Below are 13,983 nucleotides of genomic sequence, written 5' to 3' on the forward strand. Positions count from 1 at the left end.
AGGTGAATGATGCGGTCACCAATCAAGACTCGGCCCAAGGCCGATCCAACCAAACCGGAACAGTATCACCAAAATAGTAGTGCCATAATGTTATTTTAATACTTCTTAAGTTTTACAATTCTACTTGATTTAGGGTTCTACTTTATATTTCTACTTAATTTAGGATTTAATTTAGGATTCTATTTCATGTTTCTACTTGATTTAGGATTCTACTTCATGTTTGATTAGGGTTTTATTTTTATTAGGATTCTAGTTGACTTTTATTTAGGATTTATTTCTATTAGAATTCTAGTTGGATTTTGTTTACAAATATTAGATGGATTTGGATTAGCCAAATACTATAAATATGCCTAGGATCTAGAGTTTGTAATCAAGTTTTTCTCAATACAAATTTCAGCAACCTATTTGGGTTTTTTAGCAAAACGGTTTTGTTTTTGCGTCTTCTTGAAAGCCAAACTTCGGCTATTGAAGTTTATTCTTTCAAAGGTTTATTTTGGTGTGTTTTCTTCACACTCGCGCTACACGCTGCGTCAGATTTTGCAAGATCTAAGCAAAAACTGAGTTGAAGTAGAAGAGCTACTCAGTTGGACTGCCATAGGTTCAAAGGTTTGGGTAAGTGGTAATTTAAGCTAAGTATGACGTCCATAGAGAAATAATTTGACCTTGCATGTGTGGGATATGTGGAAGAATGAGCAAAACATGAGCCCGAAGCTTCCTTGGTCAAGTGTTTGACAATTTGAGGCTACTACAACAACAACAACATATCCAGCTTTTATCCCACTATGTGGGGTCGGCTACATGAATTATAGACTTCCATGTATTTCTATCTTTTGTCATATCTTCATTTAAATCCATACACTTCATATCAAACTTTAATGTCTCTCCCAAAGTCTTCTTGGGTCTGCCTCTACCTCTTTTTTGACTAATTGTTCCATTTCATCAACTTTCCTTACAAGAGCGTCTCTTGGTTTCCTTCTCACATGACCAAACCATCTTAGTCTAGTCTCTCTCATCTTCTCCTCGATTGGCACTACTCCTACCTTATTACGAATAACTTCATTTCTAATTTTATCCTTTCTTGTATGGCCGCACATCCATCTTAATATCCTCATCTCCGCCACACTCGTCTTTTGCTCATGTTTGTATTTGACTGCCCAACATTCTGAGCCATACAGTAAGACTGGTCTTATAGCTGTCCTATAGAATTTTTCTTTCAGTTTTAATGGGATTTTACCATCACATAACACCCCCGATACATTTCTCCATTTTAGCCAACTTGCCTTAATTTTATGTGCGACATCCTTGTGAATTTCTCTATCTTTTTGAATCACTGATCCTAAATATCGAAAATGGTCTTTTCTTTGTAAGATTTGGTCTTCCAGTTTTATTATAACATCATCCACTCTTGCATTCTTTCTAAATTTACATTCCATATATTATGTTTTCTTTCCACTTAATTTAAGTCCCTTAGATTCTAAATTGTTTATCCACAACTCAAGCTTAATGTTCACTCTTTCTTTTGTTTCATCCACCAACACTATGTCGTCTACAAATAGCATATACCATGGCACCTCTGTCTAAATATCTTTAGTGAGTTCATCCATTACTAGAGCAAATAAGTATGGACTCAGTGCAGAACCTTGAAGCAGTCCTATTCTAGTTGTAAACGGTTCAGTATCCCCTCCGCATGTTCTGACCCTTGTCTCTACACCGTGATACATGTCCTTAAGGGCTTGTATATAGGCTATTCTGACTCATTTCTTCTCTAAAACCCTCCATAATACTTCTCTAGGGACCCTATCATAGGCCTTTTCTAGATTTATAAACACCATATGTAGGTCCTTCTGATGATCCTGATACCTTTCCATTAGGCGCCTCAGTAGGTATATAGCTTCCATTATTGACCTACCAGGCATGAAACCAAACTAATTTTCCGAGACCTTTGTTTCTTTTCTGAGCCTCTGCTCTATTACTCTCTCCCAGAGTTTCATGGTATGGCTCATTAACTTAATTCCTCTGTAATTTTCATAGTTTTGAACATCTCCTTTGTTCTTGTATATAGGAACCAAAGTACTCTTCCTCCACTCATCTGGCATCTTTTTTGATTTAAGGATCGCGTTAAATAATTGCGTTAGCCAGGAGATACCCTTTTCTCCCATGCATTTTCATGCTTCTATTGGTATATTTTCTGGTCCCACCGCCTTATGATTTTTCATCTTTCTTAATGCTTGTCTTATTTCATTTGAACTTATGCGTCGATAAAATGTATAGCTCACGTTCCCTTCGGAGTTACTAAGATGTCCAACCTAACTCTTGTGTGCTAAGTATGCAATAAACTGAATTGGTTCAAGGTGAGTGTAGGTTAACTTGTCTTGTATGTCGATTAAGTGATAACACTGGTTTACCCGTGAGCTAATAAGCATATATATGCCTTTGCATATGTAGGTATGAAAGGCTAGGCTAAAACTAGAAAGACTATTCACAAGGGGCATTGGCCAAGCTATCTGAGAGACTTGTGTTTGGTTAAGCTCAAATCTTTTTAATTGTGATGAATTGGGATTGGTTTGGCTATATGAAATGTCTTGTAGTTGAATACCTACCTACATGTGTGAGTTAAAGAATATATGCAATTTTTTGGAAGTTTTGGGCCTTAATGCAATTTTCATAAAGTTTGGGGACCCTAAGGTTATTTTTGAATTTTTAAGGGTCATTGAGATATGATTGCATTATTTGAGGCTTGAGCGATACTTGTGGTTTGATAGGAATCGAGGTCCAAGCTAAAGGAGATGATCATGCCAGCACCCAAGTGTTGAGTTTTATCAGAAACTTGAAGTCGAGCATGCTCAGTCACAAGTAGTACCAGGATGAGGAGGCCCCAAATAAGAGGATCTTATCCTAGATATAGGGTCCACTTATGTGATGAGTTATGCGGGGGCTGACATTGGTGATTACATTGTAGGTACTTGTAGAGTTGAGAGTAGCACAAGTATGACAACTGGCCTGCCAACAGTTTCTGGTAGGTAAAAGCATTGAACCTGCTTAGTTAGTATTCAGATGGCCTACTAGTTGGATATTAGTAGGACTTGATTGAGGCTATTTACATGTCTAGGGTACAAGAAGAGCCCCAATAACAAGGGAGTGAACCTCGGTCAACTAGGATTGTGGATGGTGGCCAATGATGTAGTTGATAACCAGTGGACCTCCCGAGCTCTTGTGGTTGTGGTAGAATGGTGGCCATAGAGGACCAAGTAAGTATTCCTTTAGATTACCTATAGTTAGAGCTTGCATGGTTCATATGGTGACATAACTAGCCTTAGGTGTGTGGGACCTCAATAAGTCCTAGGTGGGACAAGCATTGTTGTAAAGCTGACCCTAATGGAGGGTTGAGACAAGGTGTGGTTAGTCCCTGATGAGCTAGTATGAGGGACAAGAGGTACCTAATGAATGAGCTTACAAGGCAAGGAAACTCCTAGTGAGATACTACGGAGATCGGAGGCTAAAATGGTTAATTGGTGAACCTAGATATGATAGTAAGAGGAGAAAGCCATAATTGAAAAAAACGTGGTAGTGATTTGCTTGCACAACTTTTTGTGAGTTGGAAATGTAGGTAAGACCTGTAAGGTGTCTAAAGGTGATGAGCCATGATAAGGTGAATTAAGGGACGCTATTAAGAGAAATGGATGGCCTATGAGAGATACAGGCCAAGTCAAGTAACTGGGTTGAGTTGTGTTGCTTGGGGAACACTTAGGAACTCAATAGCCAACAATTAAGACTCATTGAGAAAGTGAGGTAGCCAAGGCAGTGTAATGCCTTGAATGGATGGTTAAGCTGGCTTGGTAATGGTACACATATTGGATATGTGAAGTTAGGTACAATGGGGCACTGTCAGATATTATCTAGAATGGAAACCAAGCCAAGCTTGGTCATTGTGCACATATGAGGTATAAGAAGGGAGAGTTCAGTTCTAACAAGATGGAAAGTGCCAAAGTACTTTGGACGTTGATGCTTAAGCCAAGTGGAGGCTGAGCACGTTTGATAGGCTTGGGTATTTGAATGTGTTGAGGGCACTCCGGATGATGGTTCCTTAAGCCAAGATGGGCCAAGCATGTTTGATAAGCCAGGATATATGCATTGTGCATTCTAGAGTGCATATTTGTAGTGCTTGTGATCATCTATGGATCTATAGGTATGCTTACTAAGAGTTCGCTCATGATTATTTCTGCCTGCCAGCCAGTACTACAGAATGACACCATTTTACATTGATCTCTTTCGTATCAAGTTAGCATTGGATGTAATTGTAATAGAATCAGTGATGTAATGTAATTTGAGTTTATAACGTACATGAAAGAATAGAAGAATTGCACAGAGAAATGAAAACAGAGAGAGAGAGACTAAATTCTCTGAAAAATTCTGGACCAAAATCTTATTGAGTGAATATTGTAAGATTTCATTCATAATGGCTAATCTAACAACCTCTAACAACTTCTCTAACAAACTTACAGCTGGCAGCCAGGTGGTAAAACTAAATAACTGACTAAAGAGAAGCCTGCCACATAAGCTAGGTAACTACTCTTTGAATGCTCACAAGATACATTGCTGGAGGCTATGATGTCACTCATATCTGTTATTAGATGATGATGTATTTATGTTAGGTTTTGATGCAATGGCTCAGTGATATCTATGATGCATGTGTATGGGATAACACAGGTCAGATTCTGCTGGTCCCAAGCTAAGAATTCCGCACTTGATATCACTTCAGCGAGATGACCAGCAGCCAGAAAGGAAAAGGCTTAAGAAAAACCGAGCTGGTACTCTGGGATTTTAATCAACTGGGTGTCCTTCCCAGGTGCAGCTGAGGGGTTAGGCCACTCATGGTTTGTGAGTTGGCTCCCCTGTGGGGGGCAGGGGGTGGTCACAACTGCATGTAATTTCCTTTTTTTTCCTGAATAAGATCGAAAGGCTTTTCCCATTTCAATATAACCTGTGTATGGTTTCGTTTGATAAGTAATGGTATTGTTCTTCCTCTTGATTTTAATCAAGTGCTTGAAGCTCTTTTTTCTCTTTTACCAGAATATTACACATTTTAAAGGAATTGCAAGCGCTATATTTTGCATGATCAGTTATTGCATCCATTAATAGTGACAGTGACTCATATATGTAGTTGTGTGCCTGTTGTGGAAAATTTTGACATGGAGATTCAGTCAGCAGCATGTCACAGGATTATTAGTTTTCTTTCTAATTAACTTCATATTATTATTATTATTATTGCTTTTTTTTTTTGTTTTTGCAAGAGGGGGGGGGGGGGGGTGTTGTGAGATTTATTGGGTTCATTCAGGGTGGACCTTTCCAAACTGCAGTTAAAAGGTTTCTGTATTGAATATAATAAGTGTTGGAAATTTGAAGCAACAAGCAATGGATGTGTGTTGATTGTATGGCAGATGAATTGCCCGCATGATCATTGATACATGACTTGCTATTTATTCATTATGAATGCCTTTTTTTTTTTTCAGGTGGATCATTGTTTTGATACATTTGTCCTAAAGTTGTGTGAGACTATTTTTACATACTACAAAAGTTGGGCAGCAAGGTAGACACTTGCGCTCTGGTTTGCACTTAATCCTACTGAATTGTTGCAAACTTTGTCTTTTTTTACCTTTTCTTTTTTGGTTCTGAAATTCTGCAGCAAGCTGCTTGATCCCTCATTTCTTTTTTCCCTGGATTATGGAGAGAAGTTTTGTGTGCAGCCTATGAGATTCACTTCGCTACTAAAGATGACCAGAGTGAAGGTATTGAGATTTTATATCAATTTATTGATTTTTATATGATCTTTCTCCAATCTTGTGATTATCTTGTAATTTTGGGCTTTGTTATTCACTTTTGAGCATCATACTGTTTATTCTGCTGTCTTGTTTCATGTTTCACTTGATCTCTGAAGGTTCTGTGATCATGCACTCATGATACTACAAGAACATACCAAGCCTTAATCCTTCTAGTTGGAGTCAGCTGCTACATGCATTCTAGCTCAACAATGATCACTTTTTATGACCAGTTCTTCAATAAGTCCATTATAACGCATTTCATGCAAAAGAGTTCCCTACAAGTTTTTTTGGTCTTTCGCTTCCTCTTTTGCTAGAAACTTTGTCCTTTCCATCCCCTCTTCTCGTAGGGGCATCTATTGATCCTCTTCTCACATGAATAAACCATCTTAATAATGTTTTATTCATCTTTTCTTCAGTTGGAGTTACTCCAAATTTAGGACTGATGACCTCTTTTTGATTCTATCATTTCTTACAATTCACACCTCCCATAACATCCTCTTTTTCATTATGTTCATCATATTTTTCACGTGCTGGTGCTTTGTTTGTCACTGATGTCTCTGAAACTACAACCCTTCATGGAGATCACTATTGCAGTTAGAATTTGTTATTGTGGATATCTAGATACACCTTTTGCCTGAAACTGAAAATAACATGGAATTCCTCCCTGCATCAGCCACTGTTCTAGATGTACGACTTCATATGCTGTTTATCTGGAAACTAGTTCCTTTGAAGCAGCCTTCAACCTTTTCATTTTTCCAATTCTAGTCTTCCCGTTGCCTTTCCCTTAGAGTCCACTGTTTATAGCCCTTAATTCATGCCAGACTGATGTAGCTTAGAGCCCAAGAAGGTTACTTGATAGCGAACTATTGTGAATAGTGGGATTATATGAGCTGGTATGTTTGTGATATATGGGGATCTATGTGTGCATGTGCATGATGGTGGCTTATCATGTCAATCCGGTTGATGGCAAGTTAATCAAGGAGCAGTAGATCAATCAAGGAGGCCACTACCTTGATAGATTAAGAGTTATTAAGAAGTTTCCTAAGTTAAACTTAGGAAACTTTCTTAATACCATAGCTTTCTTAAAAATGTATATATGTTTTGTGGTAGTGTTTGTAGATTAAATGTTTATAGAGTCTAGTGTTTCTAAAATTGTATAGTTTCCTTTTTGGGTTGTTCCTATCCTCTATAAGAGGACCTTGCTCGTGTATATTGGATTAATCAAGAAAGTAGAAGTATTCTTTTTTCTACATGGTATCAAAGCCATCGATCTCGACCTGATACACCTAAAATCCTAGTGCTTTTATTGCACAACCCCTTCTTCGTTATATCTAAAGCTCCTCTCCTTTTATCAAAGCCTTTATTGCTTCTTTCAACTTATTTGGAGATCATGTCTGAAACCTCCGAAGTTGCTGCCCCTACCATAACATCTGGAGATTTAATTCTAGTTGATCAATCCAATGTAGCTGGTGAATTACCTAGTTTTCATCAGTCCTATTGGTTAGACGGTAGGAATTCAATGGGCTCAACTTATCAAGATGTTTCTCAAAGGTCGCAGGAAAGGCAACCACCTAACAGGACTTTCCCCAAAGGAGGCAGATCCAACCTTCACAGCGTGGGATGTGGAAGACTCCTGCATCATGTCTTGATTGGCAGCCAGAAATTAGCAAGAATTTTATGTTCTAGAGCATGATAAGGGAGATATGGGAGACAATTTAACAAACATACTTCAAGGTCAAGAATGCTTCGGTGATTTTTGAGGTAAAAACTAATATAAGCTCTACTAAACAAGGTTAATCAACAATCATTGAGTAGTGATGATGTTGCCACCCTTAATCAGATCTTCGAAAGAGAACCGATTGTTGAGTTTCTAGCAAGTCTAAATCCTGAGTTTGATCAAGTAAGGATTCAAGTTCTCAGTAGGGACAAACTTCCCAATTTAAATGAAGTTTTTGCTATCATTAGGAGTGAGGGAAACTGAAGATGTGCCATGCTTACAGAGCACGGCTCTGAAGGTTCAGCACTGATGATTAGCAACAAAGGAGGGGGAGTCAAATATGGAAAAACAATAGTCCAAAATCGTGGTTCTAACCGTGAGGGGCAATGGTGCACTTATTGCAAGAAGCCACAACATACTAGGGAAACATGCTTCAAATTGCATTGGAAAGAAGCAGTCTTGAGCAGGATTGGAGACTTAAAAAACATGAAGCATCAAAGCTATTGCTCCAATAAGGATCTAGAGGAAGTAGCTAATAAAGGAGACCCAATTGAGGTTGATCTTACTTAGTTAAATCCAGAGGAGCTAGGCAAGCTAAAGGCCTTTCTTTGGACATTCCAAGATGGAGCATCTTGCTCATTGGTGCAGCAAGGTAAAACCCTAGCCTACGAGACTTTTTCAGCATCTAAATTTGATAGGAATAACATGTGGACCTTGATACAGGAGCCACTGATCATATGACCCCTTGTCTCCATGTTTTTGAAACCTATGAAACCTATGAAACCTTTGAAACCACTAAACAAATTACCATTGCAAATGGAGCCTCTGTTCCTATTTTTGGAAAAGGTAGAGTTCTTTTTAACCCTTGGCTACCACTTAATCAAGTCCTTCATGTTACAAGTTTAACAAGAAGTTTGGTTTCTATTCATAAACTGACTAAAGACGTGAATTACTTTGCTATTTTCTCCCCTCACATGTGTAAGTTTCAGGCTAAGGACACAGGGAGGATGATTGGTGTGGCTAAGGAACACAATGGGCTCTATATCTTGGAAGGAAAGAATAACTGTTCTAAAAGGAGACAACATAGAATGGCTTATTCCTACTAATCAGCTTTTGATCTCTCTTCTATTTGGTTGCATCATTCTAGATTAGGTCATCCCCCATTTGTTTTGTTAAAACAAATGTTTCCTACTTTGTTCAATACTCTAGATCCTAGTAGCTTTCAATTTGATGAATGTATTATGGCTAAACATGATCGAGTCTCTTATCTAATCAACAATATATTTTCTTCAAAACCATTTAATCTGATTCATTCTGATGTTTGGGGGCCATCTAAGATATCAAACTGTCCTGGGGAAAAATGGTTTATATTCTTTATTGATGACTGTACTCGTATGTGTTAGGTGTTTCTTCTAAAAGATAAGGCTATCATTTGGTCTGTTTTACCCTCCTTTTGCATCATTATTTCCAACAAGAGGGCATTATTCATGAATCCTCTTGCATTGATACTTCACAACAAAATGGAGTAGCTGAAAGGAAGATGTGACATCTTCTCAATGTCACCCAAACCCTTCTTCATCATCACCATGTCCCAAAACATTTTTGGGGTGAAGCTGTGTTAATAGCCATCTATGTTATCAATAGGGTTCCCTCTAGGGTGCTTAATAATCAAAGCCCTTTCTAGTATTTAGCATATTTTTTCCCTGTTCTTAATCTTCATACTCCTTTACCTCTTAGAGTTTTTGGGTGTGTCTGTTTTGTCCACATACCCAAAGTGAATAGGGACAAATTAGATCCTAGGGCTCTTAGATGTATTTTTCTCGAGTATTCTCCTACTCAAAAGGGCTATAAATGTTATCACCCTACCACTCGCAAATTCTATGTCTCAAAAGATGTGACCTTTATTGAATCCTAATCATTCTTTAGTCCTTCTCCATCTAGACATCAGGAGGAATTTCTTAGACATGCTGATTTAGAACTTGAGCATCTAGTCCCTATCCTTGAAACAACACCATCGGGTCCTAGTCAATCTAATCAACCTGTTGATTCTATTCTTTCTACTTTCCCTATGCATGCTCTCCAATGCATTATGTTTTTCCCATCAAGGAACAAACAGAAACTAAGTTGTTATCTCCTATTAGATACAAGGGTTCTCCCTATGTGTACAAGAGAAGACACAGCTCATTGGTGAGCCAAAGCCAACACCAGCATCAGTCCTCGATCCTAGTTTGGAAGTAGCACATCATGAGGATTCACCCAGCACTTCTAACCCATCTCTTCCTTAGACTGAACCTACAGATTTAGACCTACCCATTGCTATCTGGAAAGGGGTTAGAACAGTGGAAGCACCTAATGTTTTACAATAATAGAGTTGTTGCTGTTATAGTTTGTTTTTTATTGTGTAGTAGTTTGTTGATTAATTGTAAGTTGGATTGCTGTTTGTAATAGCTAAGTTTGGGTGTAAGGCGGTGCCTCTTTTGTTGTGCAATGAGCTGCATATATAAGCAGCTCACAGCCTCTCCTTTGTAAGTTAAGTTTCATTCTATCATTTCTGTAAATTTTGTGTGCAATATTTATTCTCTCTTGTGTTTTTGTTCTTCTTCTTCTTGTGCCCTAGGGCTTCCATTACACGGTATCAGAGCCATTGCTCTCTCCTAATGACCTCCAATCATGCTCTTAGTTCCTCATCCTCTCATCTTCCTTGATCCTCCTTGTCCTTGTCATTCACTTCTCAGTTTGATTTCTCAGCGGTGGCATTGGCTTTAAGCTCTATTCCTATAAAACTTGATTCTAGCAATTACATATTTTGGAATGCTTAGATCCTTGCCACAATCCGAGCCTTTGATCTTGTTCCAATTCTCAATAAAATGTCTTCTCCAATGAAGTGTCTATCCGATCCAGAAGGAGGAGATACTGCTGTCAATCTTGAATATTTGAGCTAGATCCGGTCTGATCAACTCTTGCTGGGATGGGTCTTATCCACCATTGACAAAGAGGTGTTAACGCAGGTGATTCACTACGAATCATCTACCGAGGTATGGTTCTCTTTGGAGAATCTGTATTCACATCAAACTATAGCCAAATCTTTTTAATTGAAGCAACAACTAAGGTCAATTGAGAAGGATGCACTTTCTGTAAATGACTACATCCTAAAGATTAAGACAATAGGTCATGCTCTTGCAGCCATAGGAAAGCCATTAAATGATAAAGACCTGTTGCTTGCTATATTAAATGATTTAGATCAAGACTATGAAACAATTGTGAGCCTAATAACGTATCATATGGATGAAATTGATTTGGAGAAGGTTCAATACTTGCTGTTGATGCATGAGCAAAGGCAATCAGTTAAGAATTCACCACAGTCTTTAATAAGTTTTGATCCTATGTCTTCTTTTATGCATGTGAATGTGGCGTCTTTTCCTACACAAAATAGTGGTGGTTTTGGTAATAATAGAGGAGGTTATTCTCAAAGAGGGGGTGGTTATATGAATAGAGGAGGCAGAGGCCAAGGTAGAGCATCTAATAGAAGGATTTATTGTCAATTGTGTGGGAAGCCAGGGCATTTTGTAGACAAGTGCCATCATCGTTTTGATAGAAATTTTCAATGAGTGCCTAGCCAAGGGTTTGGCAAACCTAATGGTAGGAATCAATTAAATTCTAGAGCTAATGTGGCCTCCTTTAGTGATTCTAATGGAGTCTACATGAGTGAGACAGGTTCTATACAAGGTTCTCACTATGGCATCTTTCCCAAACCCTTATCTTCTGATAATTTTGCTTCTCAGTCTTCTCTTTCAGATCCATCTTGGTTTGTTGATTCTAGGGCAACCAATCACATTACTTCAAACCTAAACAACTTATCCTTGCATACTCCTTATAATGGTGGAGATAAAGTGGCTATAGGTAATGGTAAGAAATTGCTTATTACTCATATAGGTATTGGTTATTTACACACACAGCTTAAACCTACTTCAATTCTTTCATTATCTAATGTTTTTCATGTTCCAAGTATGAAGAAAAATTTACTTAGTGCTTCACAACTTACTCGTGATCATAATGTTGTGGCTGAGTTTCATTTGGATGTTTGTTTGATTAAGGACAAGGTTTTCGGGCTGCTACTACTTCGGGGACACATTAAGGATGGGCTATATTAGTTGGTTCCAGCATCTTATCTTGCTGTCAACAGCACCTTTGCTCGATCCCTAGAGCCTTCACCTGCTAATTCTACTTTTCCTTCTTTGAATACATGTAAAAGACACAAATCATGTAATAGACAAAACGCATTTTGTCATGAGCTGTCAAGTTTTGTAAATGTTGCTCAAAACACTAATGTTTGCCAACAGTGGCTTGCTAGATTAGGACATCCATCATTGAATGCACTGAAATCTATGTTGAATAAAATTGGTATCTCTTGTTCTCTTTTAGATTTATCTTTTTGTGATTCTTGTAAGATTGGAAAATTGAGCCAACCTCCTTTTACTAGTTGTGAAATTACTACTACTAAGCTTTTGGAATTGGTCTATCCAAACCTATGGGGACCTGCTCCTATTATTTCTATTGAAGGGTTAAGATACTACATAATCTTTATGGATGCATGCACTAGGTACACTTAGCTTTACTCCTTAAAACTCAAGTATGATGCCTTGTCAATCTTTACTATCTTTCACAAGTTTGTTGAACTTCAATATCAAACTAAACTTAGAGCCTTACAAACTGACAATGGGAGGAGGGGGGAGTTTAAAGCCTTCTTACCTTATCTTCATGCTAATGGCATTCAACCTTGGTTTACTTGCCCACACACCCATCAACAAAATGGTGTAGTTGAGAGAAATCATGGACATATAGCTGAAATGGGTCTAACCTTGTTAGCTCATGCCCAAATGACTTTAAAATTTTGGGTAGAAGCTTTTAAAACAGCTATTCATATAATAAATTTGCTACCTGCTTCACCTATCAAGTTTAACAGTCCGTTTGAATTGTTGTATCAAAAGTCACCTTTTTTTTGTTGCAACCTTTTGGTTGTGCTTGTTTTCCCTATCTTCGTCCCTATAACAAGCACAAGTTTAATTTTTATTCTATCAAGTGTATTTTCTTGGGTATAGTCACACTCAAGCTGACTATAAGTGCTTGTATCCATCAGGGAGAGTGTATGTGTCTAGGCATGTGCAATTCAATCCTAGTGAATTTCCTTTTCCTACCTTGTTTTCCACTTCATCTTCTTCTCTACCTAAATCAGTGCCATCTTCATCAACTTTAAATGGGTATTCCACTCCATTTCTTCAACTTGTTTCTTCTTCTCCTACTCCTTCATTGTGTCCTCAAGTAGCACAGTCTTTGGCTCCTGTTTTGTCTAGTGCTATCTCCACTAGTTCTCATGACACTTTAGTTCAGTCTACAAATGCTTCATCTGAATTACAACCTTTGGTCACCCAGCCACCAGCACCTAAATCCTCTCTACCTAAGTTAAAGACTGTTCCAGCCCCTTCAGTTCATCCTATGCTTACAAAATCAAAGTCCAAACAACTTGTAGCCTCTTCTCCTCATGCCTTAGTGAGTTCTCTTGAACCTAGTTTAGTTCATAAAGCTCTTTTAGACTCACAATGGGTTAATGTCATGGAAGAAGAGTACACAGCCTTGCAAAGGAATAATACCTGGAACTTGATTCCTTTTTCAAAGGATATGAATTTGATTGGCGGGTTTTTTGGGTAAAATATAATGCTGATGGGTCTGTTCTTAATTATAAAGCCAGTTTGGTGGCCAAGGGTTTTCTTTAAACTCCGGGGGTAGATTATACTGGAACCTTTAGCCTGGTTGTCAAGGCTCAAACTATTAGGTGGTGTTCTCTTTGTGTTTCAGTTTTGAGTTTTGAATTCATTTTCAGTTTTGTGTTTTGAGTGTCTGTTTTGAGATTATTGAAAATGCGTTCTTTTTGTCATTCTAAAAAAATGTTTCTCAAAACTAAAAATTAGAAAACGTGTTCACTTTGAGATTTTGAGAAAAAATATTTTATGATATTTTATTTAATAAATTTGATTCAAAGTAAATTATAAATATTTATTAATAAATTATAAATTTAATTTAAAGAATTTAAAATATAATACCAAAAATAACTAATGATTTAATCATATATAATAATGTACTAAAATTACAAAGTATTTTTGAAAGTCATTTTTAATTTGACTCAACTAATAATTTTATAAAAAAAATATTTTACTTACAAATTAAAATTTGACATTAATTTTAAAATTTAGATTACCCACAACATAAATATTAAAAAAAAATATAAATAAATCATAAAATAGCAAAAGAAAAAGTTTATCTAAAATTTTAAAAATATTATTGAAAAAAAATTAATAACAAAAACCATAATACATATGTCATAATACATATTTTGGGCGTGGAGGCAGAAGAAATGGTAGGGAAGAAATGGCCGAAGCTGAAGGAAGAAAT

At 37.3% G+C, this 13,983-nt stretch overlaps 1 protein-coding gene across 1 annotated transcript in view; it reads left to right on the forward strand.

Moving 5' to 3' along the window:
• The window catches only part of LOC127805582 (protein PIR), a 134,484-nt gene that overhangs the window by 43,612 nt on the left and 76,889 nt on the right, over positions 1-13,983 (forward strand). The window contains exons 7-8 of the mRNA XM_052342336.1: positions 5,511-5,587; positions 5,684-5,786. Of these exons, the coding sequence (XP_052198296.1) occupies positions 5,511-5,587; positions 5,684-5,786 (180 nt within the window). The remainder of the gene's footprint in view (positions 1-5,510; positions 5,588-5,683; positions 5,787-13,983) is intronic.

This window comes from Diospyros lotus, chromosome 7 (genome assembly GCF_014633365.1).
Source record: "Diospyros lotus cultivar Yz01 chromosome 7, ASM1463336v1, whole genome shotgun sequence".
Classification (NCBI taxonomy): domain Eukaryota; kingdom Viridiplantae; phylum Streptophyta; class Magnoliopsida; order Ericales; family Ebenaceae; genus Diospyros; species Diospyros lotus.